Source organism: Haliotis cracherodii, unplaced genomic scaffold (genome assembly GCF_022045235.1).
Source record: "Haliotis cracherodii isolate W230 unplaced genomic scaffold, xgHalCrac1.p SCAF_2, whole genome shotgun sequence".
NCBI classification, from domain to species: domain Eukaryota; kingdom Metazoa; phylum Mollusca; class Gastropoda; order Lepetellida; family Haliotidae; genus Haliotis; species Haliotis cracherodii.
The window spans coordinates 81,561,685-81,584,720 of NW_027266275.1; the positions used below are offsets into that span (position 1 = coordinate 81,561,685).

General features: G+C 38.9%; 1 protein-coding gene across 50 annotated transcripts in view; it reads left to right on the forward strand.

The window, feature by feature from the left end:
- LOC139468586 (ankyrin-2-like) overlaps positions 1-23,036 on the forward strand; it is a 211,406-nt gene that overhangs the window by 92,784 nt on the left and 95,586 nt on the right. For 42 of the 50 annotated variants that reach the window (XM_071250665.1, XM_071250666.1, XM_071250675.1 and 39 more), the window contains 16 exons: positions 399-497; positions 782-880; positions 1,059-1,157; positions 1,781-1,978; positions 2,461-2,658; positions 3,202-3,399; positions 4,058-4,156; positions 4,889-5,086; positions 5,625-5,723; positions 8,486-8,584; positions 9,193-9,364; positions 15,271-15,366; positions 18,079-18,143; positions 19,145-19,297; positions 20,555-20,758; positions 21,969-22,190. In XM_071250665.1, the coding sequence (XP_071106766.1) occupies positions 399-497; positions 782-880; positions 1,059-1,157; positions 1,781-1,978; positions 2,461-2,658; positions 3,202-3,399; positions 4,058-4,156; positions 4,889-5,086; positions 5,625-5,723; positions 8,486-8,584; positions 9,193-9,364; positions 15,271-15,366; positions 18,079-18,143; positions 19,145-19,297; positions 20,555-20,758; positions 21,969-22,190 (2,298 nt within the window). Of the gene's footprint in view, positions 1-398; positions 498-781; positions 881-1,058; positions 1,158-1,780; positions 1,979-2,460; positions 2,659-3,201; positions 3,400-4,057; positions 4,157-4,888; positions 5,087-5,624; positions 5,724-8,485; positions 8,585-9,192; positions 9,365-10,627; positions 10,670-12,699; positions 12,727-13,356; positions 13,423-15,270; positions 15,367-18,078; positions 18,144-19,144; positions 19,298-20,554; positions 20,759-21,968; positions 22,191-23,036 lie in introns of all 50 variants that reach the window. The other 8 variants (XM_071250662.1, XM_071250670.1, XM_071250664.1 and 5 more) reach the window with 8 other exon arrangements.

Below are 23,036 nucleotides of genomic sequence, written 5' to 3' on the forward strand. Positions count from 1 at the left end.
AAAGAGTTACTTCCCTTATATTACCTGTGGGAAGTATTTTTGTCATTGCTGTTATTAGATCCTTTTGAGATGAGGGAAAGAGACATACAGTATTTCATGTCATGTGATAAATTTTATATCGGTATAATCAGGTCATAAAAAAATACAACAGATGTGGGACAGCTCAGTTGTTTGGAAGTTTTTTGATTGGTGGAATTGCAAGAATGTGAGTTCAACATTTATACCATGGATTGGTTGGCATATTGTAGAACATTCTGTAGGCATACTGTAGAATTATTGAAGGGGTTGAAAATTTCCTGTGTAGCTGTTCATTGCAACTGTTTGTTTTGTCTGTGAATGACCAATGAAGCTGTCTTGTGGACTTGATGAAGGTGTTGACGGCTGCATGTTTCTTCCAGAACGGCCTGACTCCCCTGCACATGGCGGCCCAGGGAGATCACGTGGACTGTGCCCGTCTGCTCCTGTACCACAAGGCCCAGCTGGACGAGATCACCGTGGTGAGTACCTGTATGCCTTGCTCTGCAGGTGCCCCATGTACTGCAAGTATGCAGGACTGCATGTACCGGTAAAACATTGAGTCAAACATCCTTGTTTCTTCATCGGATCTGTAGATGCTGATGATGATGTAGATGCTGATGATGAAGCTAACAATATTAAAGATTTAGATCTCAGACAAAATTGTGGAAACAATGTAGCAAGCAAGGTAGAATACTTTTCCATGCCTGGAAATTGAGTTCAACATTTGCAATGTGTTGAGAAATGTGTTGTTGTTTCACCTCAGGACTACTTGACACCTCTGCACGTGGCGGCTCACTGCGGCAACGTGAAGACAGCAAAACTCCTGCTGGACAGAAAGTGCGAGCCGAATGCCAGAGCACTGGTGAGTAACCATTCCTTGTTAGTCTCACTGCTTTCAATACCATCATTGATGAGTGCGTCTTTAAACAACAAACCAACCAACGATCATTCAGTTAATCTGTCACAAAGTATCTTCCTTCTATTTCACTGATGATATATTATGAGGATGAGGACCTGAGGACTGATATGTTGTGTTGCAGAACGGCTTCACCCCGCTCCACATCGCATGTAAGAAGAACCGGATCAAGGTGGTGGAACTGCTACTCAAGTATGGAGCTTCCATCGAGGCTACCACCGAGGTGAGTGTGCTTCACCAATGGAATGCAAATGTAGAATTGAATATTATTAATGTAATGGAACATAGGGGGACAATTCTAAGCAGTCTTGAGTCAGCCAGGTGTTCTAAACAGTGTCCCTTGACACATGGGTAAAACAGTTCTCTGACCACCAAATCTATCGGATCACATTGTTCGTCACATGCAGGACATAGCTACTGTGGTGCTCTTACTGTCATGTCTGTCCTAGAATTAGGACCGTCATATCTCTTATACCCTACTGCTCTTGCACCCTACTGCTTAAGAACATACATTGTGAGAGATTTTGATAGAAAGTTGTTATAACTTTAACATTATGAATTAGCCCTGATCTAATATGTATGAATGGTGAGTGAAGTCTTTGTGATGTCTGGTTTAAAAACCTCTCTTCCACCCCAGCCCCAGCCCCACAAACTTTCACAAAACAATGTTGTTATTATTATTATATTATTTATTATTTATATATAATTATAATCCCTTTCTTTACTTGTACAATAGTAAAAGCCCTAAGATTCCTTCGTGAAATAAGTTCAGTGTAGAATTTGGGAAGAATTATTGCTTGTTCTGTGAAACACCTCGCCTTTAACCCTTCGTCCTTGACCCTTCAGTCTGGGCTCACTCCACTGCATGTGGCTTCCTTCATGGGTCACATGAACATCGTCATCTACCTGATCCAACACAACGCTAACCCAGACACCCCCACAGTCCGCGGCGAGACATCCCTCCACCTCGCGGCCCGCGCCAACCAGACAGACATCATCAGAATCCTGCTGAGAAATGGAGCTACTGTCGATGCTACCGCCAGGGTCAGTAACCGCACTTTCTATCAAGGAAACTTATATCTGATGAATGAGAACAAATCTTTGAAAGGCATTTAGAAGTGATACACATAAGGAAGAGAATTTGTGGATGTCAACTTCTTCTGATGAAGGAGTTGATATATATTCCAAAATATGAATCACCTGATGAAGGAGTCAGCATATACTCTGAAACGCTGTTCCTCACAAAGAAGTTGACATCCATAAATTCTCTTCCTTAATCTTTACTTCATAAACTTGTTAACTGCGATAGGTGAAAATACAATGCCGAACACTTTTTATTCAAGTCAGACATCAGTTTTCATGACTATTAAAATTAAAAAAGTTCTTGTTAATGCTTTCCTCACTCTATTCGGGTACAGTCAAGGGGAGACTACTCATGTCATTGCCAACATCAAATTGCTACAGATGATCATGTTTTGCCAGTATAGGCCCTACACTGAACTAATTTATCCCATGTCCTCCTCCAGGAGAAGCAGACCCCTCTGCACATTGCCGCTCGTCTCGGCAACGTCGACAACGTCGTACTGCTGCTGCAGCACGGCGCCTCCCCCGATGCAACAACCAAGGACCTGTACACCCCTCTCCACATCGCGGCCAAGGAGGGGCACGAGGAAGTGGCTCAAGTCCTCCTGGACAACGGCGCCTCACACAGCATGACCACGAAGGTACAGACGGCTGACGTCAGGCACCTCTTCAGGAATTATAACTGCTTTTCTTTGAGTAATTTTCATCGTCAGTTACCATTTGACATCGCCAGTCATTTCTGAATGTCATCAGTGATTATTATAACTTAGTATTATAAAGTTGCATGTCCTTTCTCCAGTAGAAGGGTTTGACCCTTGCTTCACATTGCAGCCAAGGATGGCAACATGAAATTGGTCCTGCAGCCAATATCACTGCTTTTGGTTGAGAATGTTGACGGGATCGGGTGGTCAGGCTCTGTAACTTGGTTGATGCATGTCATTGTATCCCAATTGCGTAGATCAATGTCCATGATGTCAATCACTGGATAGTCTGATCCAGACTTGATTATTTACAGACCGTCGTCATATAGCTGGAATATTGCTGAGTCCGACATTAACAACAAAATGGTAGAGACAGTTTACCTGTCCAAGCTCTCCAAACATAGGTGTTCAGTGGTTCATCATCGGTATTATGTAGCATCAGTGATCTGAGTATTACAAAGCTGTCTGTCCTTCCTCAAACAGAAGGGCTTCACCCCTCTTCACATCGCGGCCAAGTACGGCAACATCAAGGTCGCCCGACTGCTCCTGCAGAAGGAAGCAAACCCAGACGTGCAGGGCAAGAACGGTCTGACCCCTCTCCACGTGGCCACCCACTACAACCACGTGAACGTCGCACAGCTCCTGCTGGAACACAAGGCTAACCCACATTCCGCGGCCAAGGTGAGGGTCACACAGATCTTAACATGGAGATAAACAGCTGTCCATGAAATAGCTACAACTGCCGGATTATTGTCACTGTCCAAGTCTTCTCTGCATTGTTATGATCTGATTCAGTACTTGGACAACAGACCCATGAAGATCCGGGGAAGAACAGGTCTTCAGCAACGCATGTGTGCCATAAAAGGCAACTATGCTTGTCATAAGAGGACTAACAGGATCTGGTGGTCAGACTCGCTGACTTAGTTGATGCATGTCATCGTATTCCAATTGTGTAGATCGATGCTCATGATGTCAGTCAATGGATTGTCTGGTCCAGACTTGATTATTTATAGACTGCCGTCATACAGCTGGAATATTGCTGAGTGCGGCGTTAAACAACAAACAAACAAAACTGTGACAACAACTGTAGGAGATAAAAAAACATTGCAGTTTTATCCAGTCAATGTCTATGGTCAAGGGGCAGATAATTCAGTATGTGCTAGTTTTAGTTTTATTTCCTAATGAAAACCATGAGACAACTCCAGGTAGTGACAGGATGCACAAGATATGGATTTGTGACCAAGCAAATATCAGCCACTGGTTGGATATTGCAGAAATATTTCGAAACTATTAATTTGCTCTTTCACTATTTGACTTACATCTCACTTTTGTGTTCCAGAATGGCTACACCCCCCTTCACATCGCAGCCAAGAAAAACCAGATGGACATTGCCACCACCCTGTTGGAGTACGGAGCGAAACCCAACGCAGAATCTAAGGTGAGTGCAGTTTCTCTACAGACAGGGTTTTATGCGACGCACAATTATGCGTCCAGTATGTACTCATGTAAAGAATATAATACGTCTCGAGGGATGCACAATTATCTTCACTGTACCTACAGTGCATCGAGCAGTTATGGGTGTTTGCTATTTCATCCATCAAGCACGACCACTGTCCACATCACTGATTCATTCCAGGCTCTAAAGTATTTATCAAAATTTATCATCCAATACTGGCTCCCACAGGAGATATCACTTGAATGAGATCAAGCGATATCTACATGGTAGATATCGCTGGAATGAAATTACATCACAATGCTTTGCAGACCATTGTGACGTCACTGGTTACCATGATGTCACAATCAAATGACATCACTAATGGCTCTGCTACTGAAGCTGTTTGCAGTTCACTTGTTGATAAGAGTGGAAACACTACACTGTTTTATTAATTTACAGGACCCTCATGTTGTCTGCAAGGACCATTAAAATTAATTATTGCGGGTCATGTGGACCCCACTTTTGTAAGTCAAGGTAAAACCCTGTTTTGTAAGACAAGGTAGAACCCTGAATGGACTGTTGCTCACAATATCAATCACTAGATTGTCTGGTTCAGACTTGAATACTAGGCCGCCGCCATACAGCTGGAAAAAAACATACAACTAAAAACACTGTGAAGATTGTAAGATGCAAGAGGAATTAGACTAGAATCTCAGTTGAAGATGTATGTTTCAGAATGGCTTCACCCCCCTTCACCTCGCGGCCCAGGAAGGACACACAGACATTGTGTCGCTGCTGCTAGAGCACCAGGCGAACGTCAATGCTAAAGCTCACAATGGCCTCACCCCCATGCATCTCGCCGCCCAGGAGGACAAGACCCCGGTGGCGGAGATCCTTGTCAAGTATATGTCTGAGATCGACCCCACTACGAAGGTGAGTGAGTGTGGATGCAACAGCAGGGTGTTCCAAGATTTGAGTTTGCTTTGCAGGATTGTGTCCCTTGGGCATGCCGGAAACCTAAGATTGTGGGTTCTGATTACGATTCACCCCGATTATGTTTCTAGGTTGGCCGTGGGTTTCATCAAAGTGGTAAACGTCGGAATCACTTCGGGCTTTCCTCTTACATTAAGCTGACACGCTGTGTTATTACTGGAATACTGTTCAAAGCGGCGTTAAACCCAACTCACTCCAAGATTTGTCTGACGGGTTGTAATATAAAGTTGTATAATGCTGTAATATTGCTGTGGTGCAAATATCAATCGCTCACCTATAAATTCTATAAATTGGTACTTTTCTCCATAGATTTTCTCCCCAAGTTATACAATGTCCACCAAAGTTATAGGTGTAACTATTAAATTTTTTAACTTAATGTTAAAGTAATAAAATTTACCTTGAACATCCAACAAAGTTTTAACGTCTGTCTTAGAACTGTAAAGTTCTTGTGACTAACGATTCCCTGTTGCCTCCCTAGGCTGGCTACACTCCCCTGCACACCGCCTCCCACTTCGGACAGCAGAACATGGTGCGCTTCCTGCTGGACCAGAAGGCCTCCGTCAACGCCACCACCAAGGTGGGTGCCACTCCGTGTTGTCAGGGACAGGTGTCGGGATGTGTCGGGGTGGGTTGGGATGGGATGTGTCGGGACAGGTTGGGTTGATCAGCCATCACCAAGGTGGGTGCCACTCCGTGTTGTCAGGGACGGGTGTCGGGATGGGATGGGTTGGGATGGGTGGATCAAACTCAGTGTTGTGGATGACGTGTATAGGGCTGTGTCCGGATGGGTTGAGTTGATTGACAATCACCAAGGTGGGTCCCACTCAGTGTTGTATAGGGCTGTGTCCAGATGGGTTAAGATGATTGACAATCACCAAGGTGGGTCCCACTCAGTGTTGTATAGGGCTGTGTCCGGATGGGTTGAGTTGACTGACAATCACCAAGGTGAGTCCCACTCAGTGTTGTATAGGGCTGTGTCCGGATGGGTTGACAATCACCAAGGTGGGTCCCACTCAGTGTTGTATAGGGCTGTGTCCAGATGGGTTAAGATGATTGACAATCACCAAGGTGGGTCCCACTCAGTGTTGTATAGGGCTGTGTCCGGATGGGTTGAGTTGACTGACAATCACCAAGGTGAGTCCCACTCAGTGTTGTATAGGGCTGTGTCCGGATGGGTTGACAATCACCAAGGTGGGTCCCACTCAGTGTTGTATAGGGCTGTGTCCGGATGGGTTGACAATCACCAAGGTGAGTCCCACTCAGTGTTGTATAGGGCTGTGTCCGGATGGGTTGACAATCACCAAGGTGGGTCCCACTCAGTGTTGTATAGGGCTGTGTCCGGATGGGTTGAGTTGATTGACAATCACCAAGGTGAGTCCTACACAATATTGTGGGATTACATGTAAAGGGCTGTATCAAGGTGATTTGGATTAATGCGGTTTCCTTGGCATTCAACGGGTATATTTTTATTAGATCACAGGACCTAGTAAATGCTATGCAGTTGTTGAGCATGATGAAATGTGTGCTTGGCTTGAGTTCAATCTACAGTTGAAGTGAAAGATGTATTTAGCAACTGGAACACTTGTGTTGTTTTTGTTGCTGTGTGAGGTGGGAGTGGGTTATAGATCGACTGTGTGAGGTTCATTCAATTTCTTTGATATGTGGGTAGGTTAGTCCATGAACATTTTTAGCAGTTTAGTACCACGTGAAGCTGGTTGCTTTGACCCAAACTGCATGTGTTCATGGATGTTTGTCCACTGATGTAACATTTAGAAGGAACGGTCAAACTTCATGTCAGATTAAACTAAGACATTTCAAGTACTAAATACACATCCCAAAAACACTTCATCAAGTTCTGTTTGACTGTCTCAAGGCTCAACACATTTCAGACCAGTAACAGCCCATTGAAGGTAATCTGTGAGGTTATTGTCCTGGATTTAACTGCTTCTCATTCTGACGGCAGAGTGAATCGACAGTATTCAGCTTTAAATATATCTCTCCTGTCTCAGCCGCATCTATATGCTTACTCTATGTACACATGTGCCTGTGTCCATTCAGCTGATGTTGCCAGTTATGAACAATAAACCAAGTTAGTTTATATTTTCTGTGGCATCAACAACCATGTGACCAATCAATACAAGAATCTATTATCTATACAAAGGCATGGGAGTCAAGGTAATAAAATCAAGGTATGAGTCTCTAAGTATGGAAAGGTGTTTTAGCTCACCATGACCAAGGTTCTTAAAATTTCTTTGATTAAACTGAAACTTTTTGTGAAAGATAATACTTATTATAATAAGTCTTTTTGATGCCACCATCTGCACCCACCTGTGGCCATTATTGATAATGCTATGAAAATACCGAAAATACAAGATTGTTTAGTGATATTACCTTAATATTCATTACCACAACAATGATAAAATATAGTATTATATCAATATGATACTTCCTTGCCTAGACAATATTTAAAGCCAGTTTATGGCCTCCCTCTCTTACCTGATGCTGAAGATTTCACTACATTAGACATTCAGCTTAACTGGATTCCACCAGGTGAGCTACATTAGCTTGGTGCTATTTGTCGACAGTATTCCCGAGACAACAACGCTGACATGCCATGGGTTCCACAGGCTTACCTGTATTACTGTGATACAACGCTGAAAGCAGGTGTGCTGCAAGTTTAGATTCAGCTTGAAATGGGAGCTGTTTGAGGGACATCATAGCATGGCCACAAATACACACCATAATTTGACTTGAATGGGGATTGGGTGTTTGCAGTCTGGCTTGTTTATGTGACAAATTCAAACAATGAATCAAACCAAATGATTGATAAAAATATGCTTGAGTTGTGCCATACTGTCTGCGACTTCACCGCTAGTCGGAAGCCCACCTCCAGTACAATTCTGTTCGGTCCAGTAAGCTCAGCATATAATAAACAGTCCCTGTAACACTAAATTCTGCTGAGAATGATGCTAGGGGCCATCTTCAGGTTAGTGGACTCTAAAGTCTTTGGCACAGACTGAGTCATAGGGTTTGAAACTATGGACCAAAATAGTTATATTTTGTGTGTGTTAATAACTGTTTTGTGTAAACAGATGATGTACCTAATTTGAAGCCATTTCAATAATGTTCAAAGGCCTCTTAACTTTTGACCCTTTACTTTAACATTTATTTTTTACAAATGTATGTTGACTAAACAATTCTGAGAGTATATGTTTCACCTGTTGGTGGGTTGTGTATTGATGTGTTGGTGGGTTGGTGGGTTGGTGTTTGTTGTATACATGAGTTTGTGTGTTCCTGTATTGTTGTATTGTTGTATTGATGTGTTGGTGTGTGTTTCAGCTTGGCTACACCCCTCTCCACCAGGCAGCCCAGCAGGGCCATGTCCAAGTGTGCAACATGCTCCTCAAGCAGAACGCCTCGCCCAACGCCGTCACCAATGTGAGTAGCTACTACTATAAGACAGACACGAAAACATGGTGATATACTACTCAAAAGAAGTTCAGGATCACCCAGTTCTTTCATATTACAATAGTTAGTCTTCCATGGCAGGGCATGTAGAAAAATGTGTCAATGGATCCTGTGGAGAGATGGCAGGATGCTCTTTAGCTGAGATAAAATCTTTAATTTATAATTTCATGGTACAAATATTTTTCCATCTACCTGTGAAGATCCGGGTTAGAATAGGTCTTTTGCAACCCATGCTTGTCGTAAGAGGTGACTTACAGGATTGGGTGACTTGCTGACTTGGTTGATGCATGTCATCGTATCCCAATTGCGTATATCGATGCTCATGATGTCAGTCAATGGATTGTCTGGTCCAGACTTGATGCAACCAATGATGCTTGCAAGAGGCAACCATGAGTGGTCAGGTGACTTGGTTGGTAAGTGTTATTGTACCTCGTGCTCATGATATCAGTCACTGGATTGTCTGGTCAAGACTCCAATATTTACAGGCTGCCATAATATACATGGACTGTTTCTGAGTGTTGCAGAAAGCAATATTAAACAAACAAACATAAACAGAATGTCCTCTTCTGTGTTTCCAGAACGGCCAGACAGCTCTGGCCATTGCCCAGAAGCTTGGCTACATCTCCGTGGTGGACACCCTACAGGGAGTGACTGAGGTGCAGACCATCCCCGCCACCGAGGACAAGTACAAGGTCGTCTCCCCGGAAACCATGCAGGAGACCCTCATCTCAGACTCGGAGGATGAAGGAGGTAAGCACATGTCATACCTATATCCATGTTTAGACTGTTCCTATGAATTGATTTATGACTACTTGGAAGAGTCCAAATCTTTCTATGGGTAAATATTTATGATTTAAGATTTGGATTCTTCCAGTGATACTTTATTATGTAGAATATTTGAAAGATTCCAAACTTTCTATGGGACTAAATATTTGAAAATAGAAATTTGTTTTCTTTCAAAGTTAGCTTTTATTCATCATTCAGTGTCTCAGAGCATCGACAGATTTAGTAGGAAGTAGTGAATTACCTTAATAGCAAGCACAAGAGATGTGGTATTACATTCATGGAAGTTTATTCTTAAAATATTGGACCAAATCAGGTATTAAATTGACAATTAATGCATGGGACACTGAACTTGTATGTTGAGTAGTTAATCACACGTTGACAATGTAGTTACCGGTACTATTCATTGATAATGTTATTTTTTATACAATGTTTATTATTTATATATATTAAAAGGTTAAAATTAATTAATTCTGCATTTTCTTTCAGGTAATATTCTGTCATTTATTCCAGTATTTTGTCTTAATTGTTTTGTTTGTAATTTATTGCACTGATTTTTGTTTAAAATAAAAATAACTTGATCTTGGAAAACAAACACCACTGACATCACTTTACTTGACCTATTAGAGACAATTTACTTAGTGAGCTTCAGTGAACCAGTTTTCTGTGAAATGTAAAGTAAACCAATCTGGACCTTTCTAAAGTGATTGCGTTCAAAACAGTCCTAAAGTAATTTCTTAACATGAATATGAATTTGGGATGTAAACAACAGCTTGAAAACATGATATATATTAGGGCTGTTACGATTCACTCACATATTCGTTGAATCAAACCCTGTACCTAAAAATATCCATAAGAACATATTATATGTATAGATTTCTTTCAAAGACAACACTCTTATAATATTTAAAGTGACAGTATTGTGGTCACTGGTCATTATCGCTATAGAGCAGATATGAGTTCCAGGATAGGTGCAGTAAATAAATGTAAAATATATTATTAATTAAAAATCCATGTCAAATAATTTATTTTGTTATCATTTCACTGAATATAATAAATAATACATCAACTGCTGACTGGTTATTGTATTCGTGAATTAATAATCGTATTCTTTACCCTATATTCGTGATATGAATCGAATTCGCCTCATAGTGTATTCGTTGCAGCCCTAATATATACCATACGCAGATATACACAACACAAATGATGGTAGTGAGGTTTATTTTTCAGGCAGCAACCGAAACTCCCGAGATTCGGGTCTGTTCGGACGAGGTGAATTAAATAAATAGCCCAAACTCCTTAAGTGAATTATATCCACAGCGTAGCAGAAAAACCAGCAGCCTTGTTTTGCTTGCTTTCCATCGTAGGCACATGGTTACACGAGCTTCCAGGTTAAATGTACTGCTTCATTCATGCCAGATCTGACCACACCTACCCCCAGATCTGTCCAACCATGGTTGTTCATATTGAATGGGTGGCGCCTGTGTATGTAAATTAAGTGTTGTGGGTGGACTGTGGTGGATGATTGACAGGTCCAGGTCATGTTGGTGGGGGAGAGGCTCGGGTGCTTGGAAGATGTTGTAGGTTGCCGTGTGTTCATGCGACGGAATATTTCAGCACTTGTAATGGTATTTGTGTTAGTAGATAGTAGCCTGGATAGAAAAAGGGATATAGTAAGTCATTTGATTGACATTGATGATGTCACATTTTTATTACCTCTTAGTCTTAACTGTAAATAATCACATACAAAAACATATTAAGAATTGATTCATACGGTGTTGCTTTGTAAACCATGGTTTGGAGTTGGATGAAAGGGGATATTGTAAGTCATTTGATTGACATTGATGATGTCACATTTTTATTACCTCTTAGTCTTAACTGTAAATAATCACATACAAAAACAAATAAAGAATTAGTTCATACGTTGTTGCTTTATAAACCATGGTTTGAAGTTAGATGAAAATAATATCATTTCTAAATTGATATGAATTTATCTTCAGTTCGCCTGATTGTCACGGAGCCTGGTCATTGACCCTCCATAATGTACCTATTTATCAGTATCGGTCACTTCTGTGAGGGACATTTAGAAGTTGTACGATGAAAAGGACTTGCTTGATAAAGGTGTCAGAATCTACACTAAAACTGTTCCCTTAATTGTGATAAAGAGATTGTTTATTCATAAGAACTTGTCCTTCAGATAATGTATGTATAAAACACCTGACTCCCAACTTATTCGGGGCGGTGGGGTAGCCTAGTGGTTAAAGCGTTCGCTCGTCACGCTGAAGACCCGGGTTCGATTCCCCACATGGGTACAATGTGTGAAGCCCATTTCTGGTGTCCCCAGCCATAGATAAGTACACACTCAAATTTCATTCTGATCTCCCTGGGGAGTATTTGAAGTGTGATCTATAGTATTTATATTTTATCAACATCAATTTGAACTTTTGTATTTCTCCTGTATTTCTTTAAGTTTGTTATCTCTTCCCCAGACATTTAGCCCAAAGTATGAATTTATTTTGAATGAAACCCTCACAGCTTTCACCATGAATCACAGATGCACCAAGTCTTCCCATCCACACTTTAATGTCTTTGTTTGTTTCCAAATCATCCATAACCACAGAGGCTGTCTAGACTAGAACAAGATCTGTTTCTTACTGTAGGAGTGTAGGTGATCCTAGACAGGTAGCATTCACGAGTCATCTCTTGTTCCTCGCTCTGATCTGTCAACATCTCTATAAACTCATCGTCAGCTTCAGGCTGTGACTATATCCATCTTCAGAGCAGATGATTGTCATCATTGATTCCATGCAGCTCCGGTATATAAATATAGCTTAATGAGCTCTCAAAGCTTCATGTCTAACTCTATCAGTTCAGCTTTTGATGTAACCATTTTGCCCTTTTGTTTACAAGTAAGTACGGTAAGTATGTGACTGCAAAATGGTTGGTAGGGGGAAATATATTTGACAGTATATTTATAGAAAATAATGAGAATCAGAACTTAAAAGAAAATGATAAATTTCCTTGTCCTTGGTTAAACCAATAATTTCATGGAAAAAGATCAGTGTTGAAAATGCTTTAAATAAAAATCAACAAAAATGCTTACGGTTTCAATGAAATGCATGTTTCAATGTGCCACTGTCAACAGCATCTTTGACAACTAATAGGTAAACAATTTTACAACAGAAATGAAATCTTGTATTTAGATCTGTTTAAGATAAACTCCACAAGCACTTCTTAGTGTTATAACCATGTTCATTCTGTTATTTCGTTCCTATGTACACCTAGATAGTATTTTGTTTCAGATACATCGCGCCTGTCTGGTTTCCTAGGTAACCAAAAACTCCTCGTTGGCCGGACTGTTCGTTTATTAACCCCCACCTGGCTATGTCGCTCCGGCACGCCATTAATGTTGCGACTCGCTTGCGCCGCCAATCTGGCGTCAGACATTTCTACGTGCAGATTACTCCAGCAATGGATAGAGTCAATCACTGCTCTCGCAATGACGAAATTAACAAATTTCTTTTAGCTCAACATGAGATGAGACAGCTGTGAATTGTAGGTGCTGGCTCGGGTTACAATGTTACATATTTTGCCTCTTTTTCTTCAAATGACATTTTTATGTCACTGAACAAATTGTATAGCTTAGCTTGTGTTTTTTAGTCACTACATAGTAACTAGTGGTCAGTTACGTATATATACAAGTATATCGAGCAAAATTTATTAAAAGTAGTTTTTAACAATTTAAAAATCTAAAATGAAACTGTATAAGTTAACACATTTGATAGTGGAAATGGATTACTATATATAATGTATGATATTCCGACCCCAGCCAGCATCTACCCTTCTGCTGCATCCTGTCGACTCTGCTGCACGGACTTGTAGCTTTTATAAAAACGTCACTCATTTAGTCTAGAGTCTGTACTTTTGTTTTGTTGAACTGCACTTTGCTTTCATCCAAGGGAGCGTATTCGGGTCGTATCGCAGTGATCAAGTGTCGATTCTCACTTTTTCTGGGGCATTACAAGGTAAACCCTGTCCCTGTGTATCTGGGTGTAGGCCTCCCATCTACTACCTCCACCTGCGTCCATACGTCCATCTGTCCATGCGTCCATGCGTCCATACGTCCTGCTTCCATTTGCAATACTAAATCTATTTGTGCACAAAATCGTTTTCTTTGTTTTCTATTTAATGAAGTCTGAGGATCAGGATATCGTTTTCTTTAGTTTAATATTTGTATTCTTGTTTCTTAGCTTTGATAAAGTAAGACGTATCTGATAATTACTGTTTTAAGAATGCAACATCATAAACACCATATTAATTCTTGTACATTGGTATTTGAAAATGAAGACAAACCTCTAAAAGGTATGTCCATATGCACAAGGACAATTTCACTGTAAAAGAAGTAGAATTAGTTTTAAGGGATGTAATATTAGAATAAAAAGTTAATTACAAAATATTTCTTGTCCAGTTTCTCAGACCGCCCTGCTTAGGGTAAAGGGTTTCTTCCCACCAAAATACTAAACCAGATAACCCTACCTTCTTTCTAATCAAGGTGAAACTGCGAGATTATTGCTAGTCCTCACTCGTCTATACTAGTCTTCACTGGTCTTCACTAGTCTTCACTGGATCATCTAACCCCACATTCGACTCTAACACATGTATCTCTAATGCCAACCTCCGTGTGGCCTCCACTTCACCTAGCTAGAGACATTTAACCAGTAAGAAATTGTGGGCATATCAAAACCGCGTTGATGAGAACTAATTATGTTCTAACTAACTATTTCTTTATTTTAGGATTGTTTCCAGGCCACCAACTGTCAAGTCTTGCAACCCAAACTCTGAAAAGGGTCAAATCCTTTTTGGCAGTTTTGGGATTCAACAGTTGCAAGTGAACAAAATTATTGAGAATAATTTAGAATCTGTGTTTTGATTTGTTTTCAGGAATGTCTCCTCTTCTGCACAGAGCTAGGCAGATTGTTGCATCTACATGTGACTACAAGTTCAAAGGTGGTCACATGACATGCATGAACCCATGACCTTTCCTCTTTGACCTACTCAAGATATATCCGATATTATGTAATGGCCACTGCTGTCACAATGTCTAATCATGGAATGGAAACTGAGGTTTCCGAACTGATTGTAGTTTCCAAACAACTGATTGTAGTGTGACTTATTAATTCTGAATCAAATTAACACATCAATATGCATGTGGCACGTTCAATAATTAATAATTTAGCAAAGGAATTTTTAGCTGATAAGTGTATTCCTGGAATGCTCTGTGTACAAAAGCATCACAATCCATTTGATGCATACTCCCAAATCATTATAACCACTTTTAACTCATTAACTGTGCAAGCAAGAATGTTTGTAACCACGTATTACCTGAAAAGAAATGTACTCTTTCTAAGTAAGATATATTGAATTCTAACAATGATTGATCCCTTTGTACTGCAGCCATTATACTCTGTAATTTGATCTTTGGCAGGTCTATGCCACTCACATAAGTCTCGTGTGTATATAGGATTAGGTAACGAAGTGGGAACCATGAGCGATGAGCACAAGGCATGAAAGCATTTTGTGTCAGCTAGCAGATCAAAATTAAAATTATAAAGGTACTTTTGAAACAATTCATTTGAAAAGAATTGAAATAGGTGCCAATATTTCAAAGTTAGTGTTTTGGAATCAGTTAAAATTTGGTAGTAATCTTTTTGCCTCTACAATAGTGATAATCTAATGATTCTGTTTTAGATTCTTTTTCAGGCGTTGTGAAGCAGAAGACAAGCACCTGTCACAAATGCTGTCCGAAATGTTGTCACAAACTGCTATGTACAAGTGTATGTCATGTGATTTCTTTTTCCCCTCATGCTGCCCAGGCGACGACTTCCTGCCGCAGTCCCCTCTGTTCGGCAAACCTCTGTCAGAGCAACACGTGTACTTGCCTTATTACGAAGGGCAAAAGATGCAGAACCGTAAGTTTCGGCTGAGTCTGGGCACACAGAACATCGGTGTAGTCCGTCCAGCCTGACGCCTTGTCGATTGCAGCCCACCCGTCATGTAGTAGATTCATTGCCTTTTGTTTTTGCAGCATCTTTTGATTAGATTGTCCGTATTGATTTGGCTTATTTTGATCAGTTTGGAAATAGATGAGTACTTGTCATATTATTGTCATATTATAACAAAACGGGGTCACAATTTTGCCAACCACGCGGATCCTTTCTCCAATCCATTTCCACTCAACCAAATTGAATTCACATACACAATTCTGATATATTCTAATTAATTTTTTAACTGTGTTGGGTGTTTGATTGTAATATAATGACAACTACTCATCACTTTCTGTTGTTTATTACCCGTAGCTGAGAAATAGTCATGCAGGTGTGGTGACCAGTCTTTCCATTCCAAATTTAGACTAATCGTCTGCCTCTGTTTGTAGGACTTCATGTTCTCTAAAGAGATGAATATATGTAGTTCTTAATGTTAACTGAATTAATAAACATGATACTTCGTCTTGACATCTTTGACGTTTATTTAAAGTTGCTTTGAAATTTTGAAAAGACAACTATGATGTTGAGCCGTCTATTTCAAAACTTTATGATTCCTCTTGAGACGTGACATTAATTACAATGACATTTGGTTTATGGCATTCTCTATGTGACAGTTATGGCATAACTATACTTGCTAGTCTCACAGTTAGACTTGAGTATTCCGGCTACTGCACCATGAACACTTTATATCACAGCGGTAAGCTCTGCACTTGATTCATTCTTCCATTTAAATTATTTATTTATTTTGTTCTCTGCCCATCAGAGTTCTGTTCAAGTTTTTATGGTATTGGAGAAACTGGAATATATTGTTCTATTCAGATGGTGCCTCCATCTCATACAAACCAGATCCTAGTTCTCGCTACCGCTAAACAAAGATCTGAGGACATCTTCACTTCGAAACGTATTTTGACATATACTTGATTAAAAAATTACAAACTGAACAAAAGAACATTCTAGAATGGCTAATAGATGGTCTAGATTGTCTGAATACAGACATGAAGCCCATAACTGTCATTCGGAATACCCTGTATACTTCAGTAGTATTTTGTACAGAAGAAATTATTAAATATTTAAGACAATATTCTAGTTTGCTGAAATTGAAGTCAAGAAACCTTGATCAGGGATAGAAATTAACATAGGAAGTCTTCAAGCTTGACTAGTGATAACATATAGGAACTCCCAAAATGTTCATCATTCTACCAGCCCTCAGGGTACCAGTGGTGCGATTGGCTTGGGCCAGTAGGCTGTTTCTATCCCTGCTGATATAACACTTTTAATTTGTTATGTTTTTACTAATCTTTTATTATATTTTGCCTTTTTTTAATGTACATAAAACATATCAATGTATTTATTTGGAAATAAAATCCTTGTAAATTGATGATCTAAAAGAAACACAATGGATAGAACATTGATATGTTTTAGACAATCTTAGAATGTTGAGATATTGTTATGCATTATCATTTGCTTGACCCCTAACATCAAGGAATTCATTTTTATTTTTAGCTGTTGATATGAGATATTTAGTCAGCTGTCATTGATACTATAGTAATTCTCCTGGTACATGTGCATTTTACCGAACACATATCTGCCATTTTGTTTGATGCTACTGATATATCTGCTCACGACAGCATTACTGTCTAAAAAATTGGTCAATGAAACCCAAAATAAGCAGAAGTAATGACCCCTCTTGCATTCGTATGGTTTAATATGATAAAACCTTGAAATTAAATATCAAAGCAATAAAGGAGTAAAAAATTTGGTGCCTAAAAATTACATTTACTTTTGAAAGTATTTCATTCACGTGTGTGAAGCAAGCCCCCCAAACTCCCTGTTATTGGAGCAAGACAGTTAAAAATAGCGTCTGAAAATCTTGTGCACTTTAATTACCAAAATGGCAGAAAGTGTCCAGTGAAATGCATTGTTGCCATAGTCCCTACTCAAAGCATGCATACCTTTATGTTTTTAGTACAAGACTTAAATTACTGTTTAAGTGTGTGACTTACAATATCAGCGTGTTTTGTTAACTAAGAAAATTCTACCAAATTTTCAGGTTTAGTCCTTGAAGCAGCCGAAGCTTAGTTCAAGTTTTAAGTAATTCTATGTTTGTGGTAATATGGTAAAATGGTGTATTGTTAATGACATTGTATTTGATTATTGAGTCATAATATAGTATATATGATATGTGATGAAATCAGGAAAAATGTAAACTTTCTATAGAAATGGCAAATTTGCTATTGTTAGACTTAGAGTGAAGGTTCTGTTTTTTGTGATGTGGTAATATGCCTGCATATCTAGCTGAATACCTTCATGCTGCAACACTCCTAACAACTACTAACAATATAAATCATCACGTGTGTACTTGGTATATCAACATTCATTTTTCTTGTCATATGTTTCTGTGTTATGTGTTCTTGTAATAAATGTTTACATGTATGAATATATAAAGTGTAAAGAATTTTATTTATAACAGAATTATCAAAATCCATAAGAGCCTGAGTTTGCATAACATTAAAGATTTCTAGTTTGTTCATTCTTTTGAGAATAATGGTATTATCTTTCAGGTGCATCACTTCATTACATTCATCAGATATACATAATTTCAAAATGGCCGACATTGACGTCTGCTTTCTTTTACAGGCGAGGACAGTCTGTCCTTGGAGCGTGGTGGCAGCATTTCCCCACTGGATCAGTCATTTGAGAAGGTCAGTTTGGTGTCTGGCTTTGTCATGAATGATCATCACCAACATAACTTGTGTGGACACCGTCAATGTCCGTGACAACATCGATGTTGTGACATCTTGTGATTAAATCAGCATGCCACTACACACTCCTCTTTATTCTAAATGGCTTTTCACATGGAGATGAGGCCAGAGTAGTCTCCCTGGAATAGTTTATCTTCTGAAAATCGTCATCCATCAATCAATCTACATAATATCAGTGATCAATCAATCACGGAAAAGTATTTTACATTAACTGTTAACATGAACCACAGCAAGCAGTCTTGGTGCCACAGTTGTAATTCCTATAACATGGGCTCACAATTGTCTGTGCAGTCAGAGCCCCTTCTGCAAGTGTGTACTAGAAAAGTATATTTGCATGTCAGACAGTTTCCGATGAGGCATGGCCAGATTGTCATGCTTGGCTTTAGAACAATGTATTTGTAAATATCTTGTTTAAATGATAGTAACTTTCCCTCTTGATCCAGGAACTGCTGCACCTCTTCTCCCAGCTCTGAAATATTGTTATGTTGGCTTAATTGGCTGTTTATGAATACACTCCCTTGATCTGCTGAAAGAATTTTGAAAATGTAGTGTGGGACAAAATTGTTCTGTCTACTGTTTGTTTAATCTTCGTTTTCAGTGGACTTTATGCCTCATAGACAGGCTATCAATGTCAAAAACTAACATTAATAGACTGACGGTTGACAAGATTTTGGACTAATTGGTGAAGTTGCAGATTGATATACTTTGATCATGTTATAAGACATTTGTTATGACAAGTTTGTCACTGACATCAAGGGAAGGTATTTGCCAATCCTTAAATTCATTTAATGGAATACACTTTATTATTTTGTAATCTCTACCTCATTTTTTTATATTTTTTCATGATTTTGATTCTCCCAACACCCCTTGTTTGATCTGTAACATGGCTTACGCATGGCAGTGATATTATTTGGTTTGTGTTGCTTGTCTCCCGATCTTAGGATTATCAGTTGCGTCACGCAACCGACCCCCGAGGGCGCGTTATCAGCGAGATTGGGGCCACAATGCATTACCCCTCCTACCTGGAAAAATCCCCCAACTACGAGGCTGAGATGATGTACTACCGAGGGGAAACCCTCTCACCAAAGGATAAGGTAAAATGGTGGCCATCTTGGATCTAATTCTGCATAAAATGGCGGCCATATTGGATTGCTGATTAGTTCATTAAAACAAGAACCAACATACTCTCACAATGAAAATATTGTGCATCATAAGAAGAAAATAGACAGAAATGCATGAATTCCCTGATCCACTAAGTTTTTGCAACATGGAGCTAGATTAGTACTGTATCACATTCATCAATTAACAAGCATACACTGCACGTATTTGCACCTCATTGTAATCTGGTGTTCATATATTATTTTGTGAGTGTTGTTGTCATCTTGTGTTCACGAACCTCTAAATTTAGTTTGAACCAGTATCTTTTACAATTCTAATTTCATTTAAAGCTATATTAATCTACTTCCAGTCTTTTAAACAGGTATTCCATGGTGGAAAAAAAAAAAAAAAAATGTATAATTGATTTACTGATTATCAGTATTGACCAAATAAACTGAACTGATAATTTTTTTTATCTATGAATTTATCTGGAAATACTATTGTTAAATTCAGTGTCTATGTTATACCTTAATGAATACACGAAACACAAATTTTGATTCAAGTTTCATTTTAAGCCCTTAAATGGCAAATTGTATAAAGCTATATGGTCTGTTTCAGTTCAGTGTTGTTGCAAAAATGTTCAGTATTGTTACTGTAACAATTGGAAAAAGTTTTGTAAATTCTGTGGCCCTGTTGTACAAAGTGGTCTCAGCAATATGACATTCGTTAGTCAGTGTCGAAGACTTGGAATTACGATCGTCTTAGGGCTAAGATCTCTTTGTGGAACAGCGCCACGTACTGTTCAAGTGGATTTCATGGCATCAAACTGCAGTGATCATTGTTTCATCCCTGGAATATCTGTCATATCGTAAGATACATATGTATTTGGAAGTATTTTTTTTGTGTGAAAGTTTTGTTTCTGATCTGATGCTATAAATATTTTACTCTTTTTTGTTGTTGTATTCTTACTACCCTGCCCAGGTCCAGGAAAAAGGGTTAATTTGAAAGGATGCAGAAAAAGTATATAAATATGATTCCAATATTTTGTACATGTTTGTTTATAAGTAGATTGTTCTGGGATTACAACAATATTATAACAGCATTTGTCTGTAAGAAGTTCTTTCTGGAATAAATGAAAATGAATCTAAAACCGTAGTCAAGCCCTGGCACTGTTGAACTGTTTCTGGACGTGTGGCAGTGACCCTGTGCATGGATGTGCTTATTTTTGTGTTTTTTTGTTTACGTCACACCAGGATAGCAAATCGCGAATGGACAGTGTTTTTGGCGATTACTCCATTTCAACCCTTGGCCGAGACTCCACTCTCGGTAGAGATTCCACCCTTGGCCGTGATTCCCTCAATTACGAACCTCAGTTTCGCTCAATGGGGGATAGCACGGGCGAACTAGAGTATGATGACGATTTGAAATACATGGCTGACGAACAGGCCTTGAAGAAGGTAATAGCTATGGAATGGTGCCAAAGGACATTGCCATCAGTTTGGGTTTTGCATGGGCAGCAGTAAGTGTCTGCACCCACGCCATTCAGAATGACCTTCACCTTGACCTAGACTTTTCAAAGTGCCATCTTTCATTCAGAAGTAGTCTTGTAGACCCTGGATATTGGGGTTCTTAGCTTGACAACCTTTGTGGTTATGTTGATATGTGCCAGTATATGTTGTAACTCACTGTGGGCACACGGTGGAATGGTATTGTTTTCTGAAAGGTTGAATTTCTATGTTGTTGCATGAGGTATGTTTTGATGTTGACTTAACCCTTCAAACCCCTGTAGATGTAGATAGAAAACATATTCCTTGTTGTAAATGTTTATTTTTTTCTGACATTTTGGAAAGAAAGAAAGTGACATGTGTTAATTATCTCTTTCATCATCAGACAATATTTTCAAAATTATTTGATTCAAACGTATGAATGTGAATTTTGACTTTCCACGTTCAAATTCAGATAAGTGGGAATTATTGCAATTTGTTTGGAAGGCAACCAATATGGCAAAATTAGTTCCGTGAAGGAAACATGAAACCCTGTTTTTTTTCAGATTTATTAGTTTAGTTTTGTTTACACTTCTTCCTCATCATGGGATGATGGACCATGATGGGATGTCGGACCATGATGGGACGATGGACCATGATGGGACGATGGACCATGATCAGATTGAGCCTTGTCACATTTTATTGACAGGTTGCAATTTGGACAGCTCTTAGGATGAAATTGTGAATGTTACATTCATGTTGTGCCTTTTTTTTTGCATGATTATTAACAAAAACCTTCAGTGAAAAGAGATTTCGGTTTTTAACGTAAAATATTTTCATGTTTAGTATATGATGCCAAGTTGTGAGTTTCGATCAAGATGAAGTTTAATATACTTTTTCAACTCTCAACATGGAGAAGATTGATACATCTCTCAGAAGTCATTATATTCCATATTTCCAAAGAAAGAAAAGAAAAAAGAAGAACAAAACATTAATTTTACACCTATATCCTTGTTTAAATTTTGGAATTATTACAACTTTTTTCAATGTGAAAGATTTAATACCATTTTTTTCAGTGCAAAATTACTTACCTGAGCTGAAGGTTTTTATTAGTGGTAGACCCTGCTTTTCATGTTTTTTGTTTGTTTTTGTGTCTAACAATTTTTGTTTTTTCCTGCACTAGAAACAAGATTTAATGTTCAGCGAGGATTTATATGCCCGTGAGTCCATTAAACTTGGAAAAGAGGCTGCGCCAATCTATCGTGATTCGGCGTTCTCGGTGGAGGCGCTCTCCCCTGCTTCACCTAAATACATCGACGTCGTTTACCAAGGCGATATTTCTGGTACAAGCAGTCTTAACGAAAGTTTCAAACAATACCCCGATGACTCTGTGTCGCACAAAGAGGTAAACTTTCAAAGTGTACATGACGACATCAGTGATATATGACCATGACATAACTAATATTGGTGAATGGATTGTAGGATCATCAGTAGAGTTGTTTTTGAAACTTCATATTAAGACATAAAAATGATATTTATATCCTGACCCTTTGTGTAAGACTTCAGGGATTGATTGGGATTGATTGGGAACTATAAATGTGTTTATAATGGTATGATTTATAGCTTCCAACTTAAAAATATTTTTTATGGGCCGTTCATGGATAAAACGTTCATCTATAAGAAAACATCATAATTCTATATTAGTGAGCTACATTTTGATCAAATGAATAAAAATATGTGCATTTGCAAATTTCCGTCACTTTCTAAAGTACAGTGACATTCCCTCTGGTCGCAGGTTAACAAACATGGCAGCACTAGTCCTATTTGGCTTTGCCGTAAGCAAAATGTTGTAAAATGGGAATTAATATTTTATTGGTTTGATATATGAAGCTGGATCTTTGTCAAATGGACTTTTATTAGATTTTCTACATCAGTGTCCCTGCACTCCAGCTCGATAGTGATTTACAACATCATACCAGCTGACATCCTTTATCAGCCTGTGGCAGAATGACAGTGGTCCAAACTTTGTGTCAGTGTTAAGAAAAGTAATTGCACAGTTCCATGCATATATAAAAATTAGAATTTAGTTTAAAGTTTAAAAGTGCTGACATAACAATATATTATTGTCAGCATTTACCTGAATTTCAGTGCTACATTTTCAAAAATTAGACCAGACTTGAATGAAAATAGTTTCTCAGTCTTACACTTTTGTGTTCTTCACAATGCACTTGTTGGTCAAATGGTTCATATA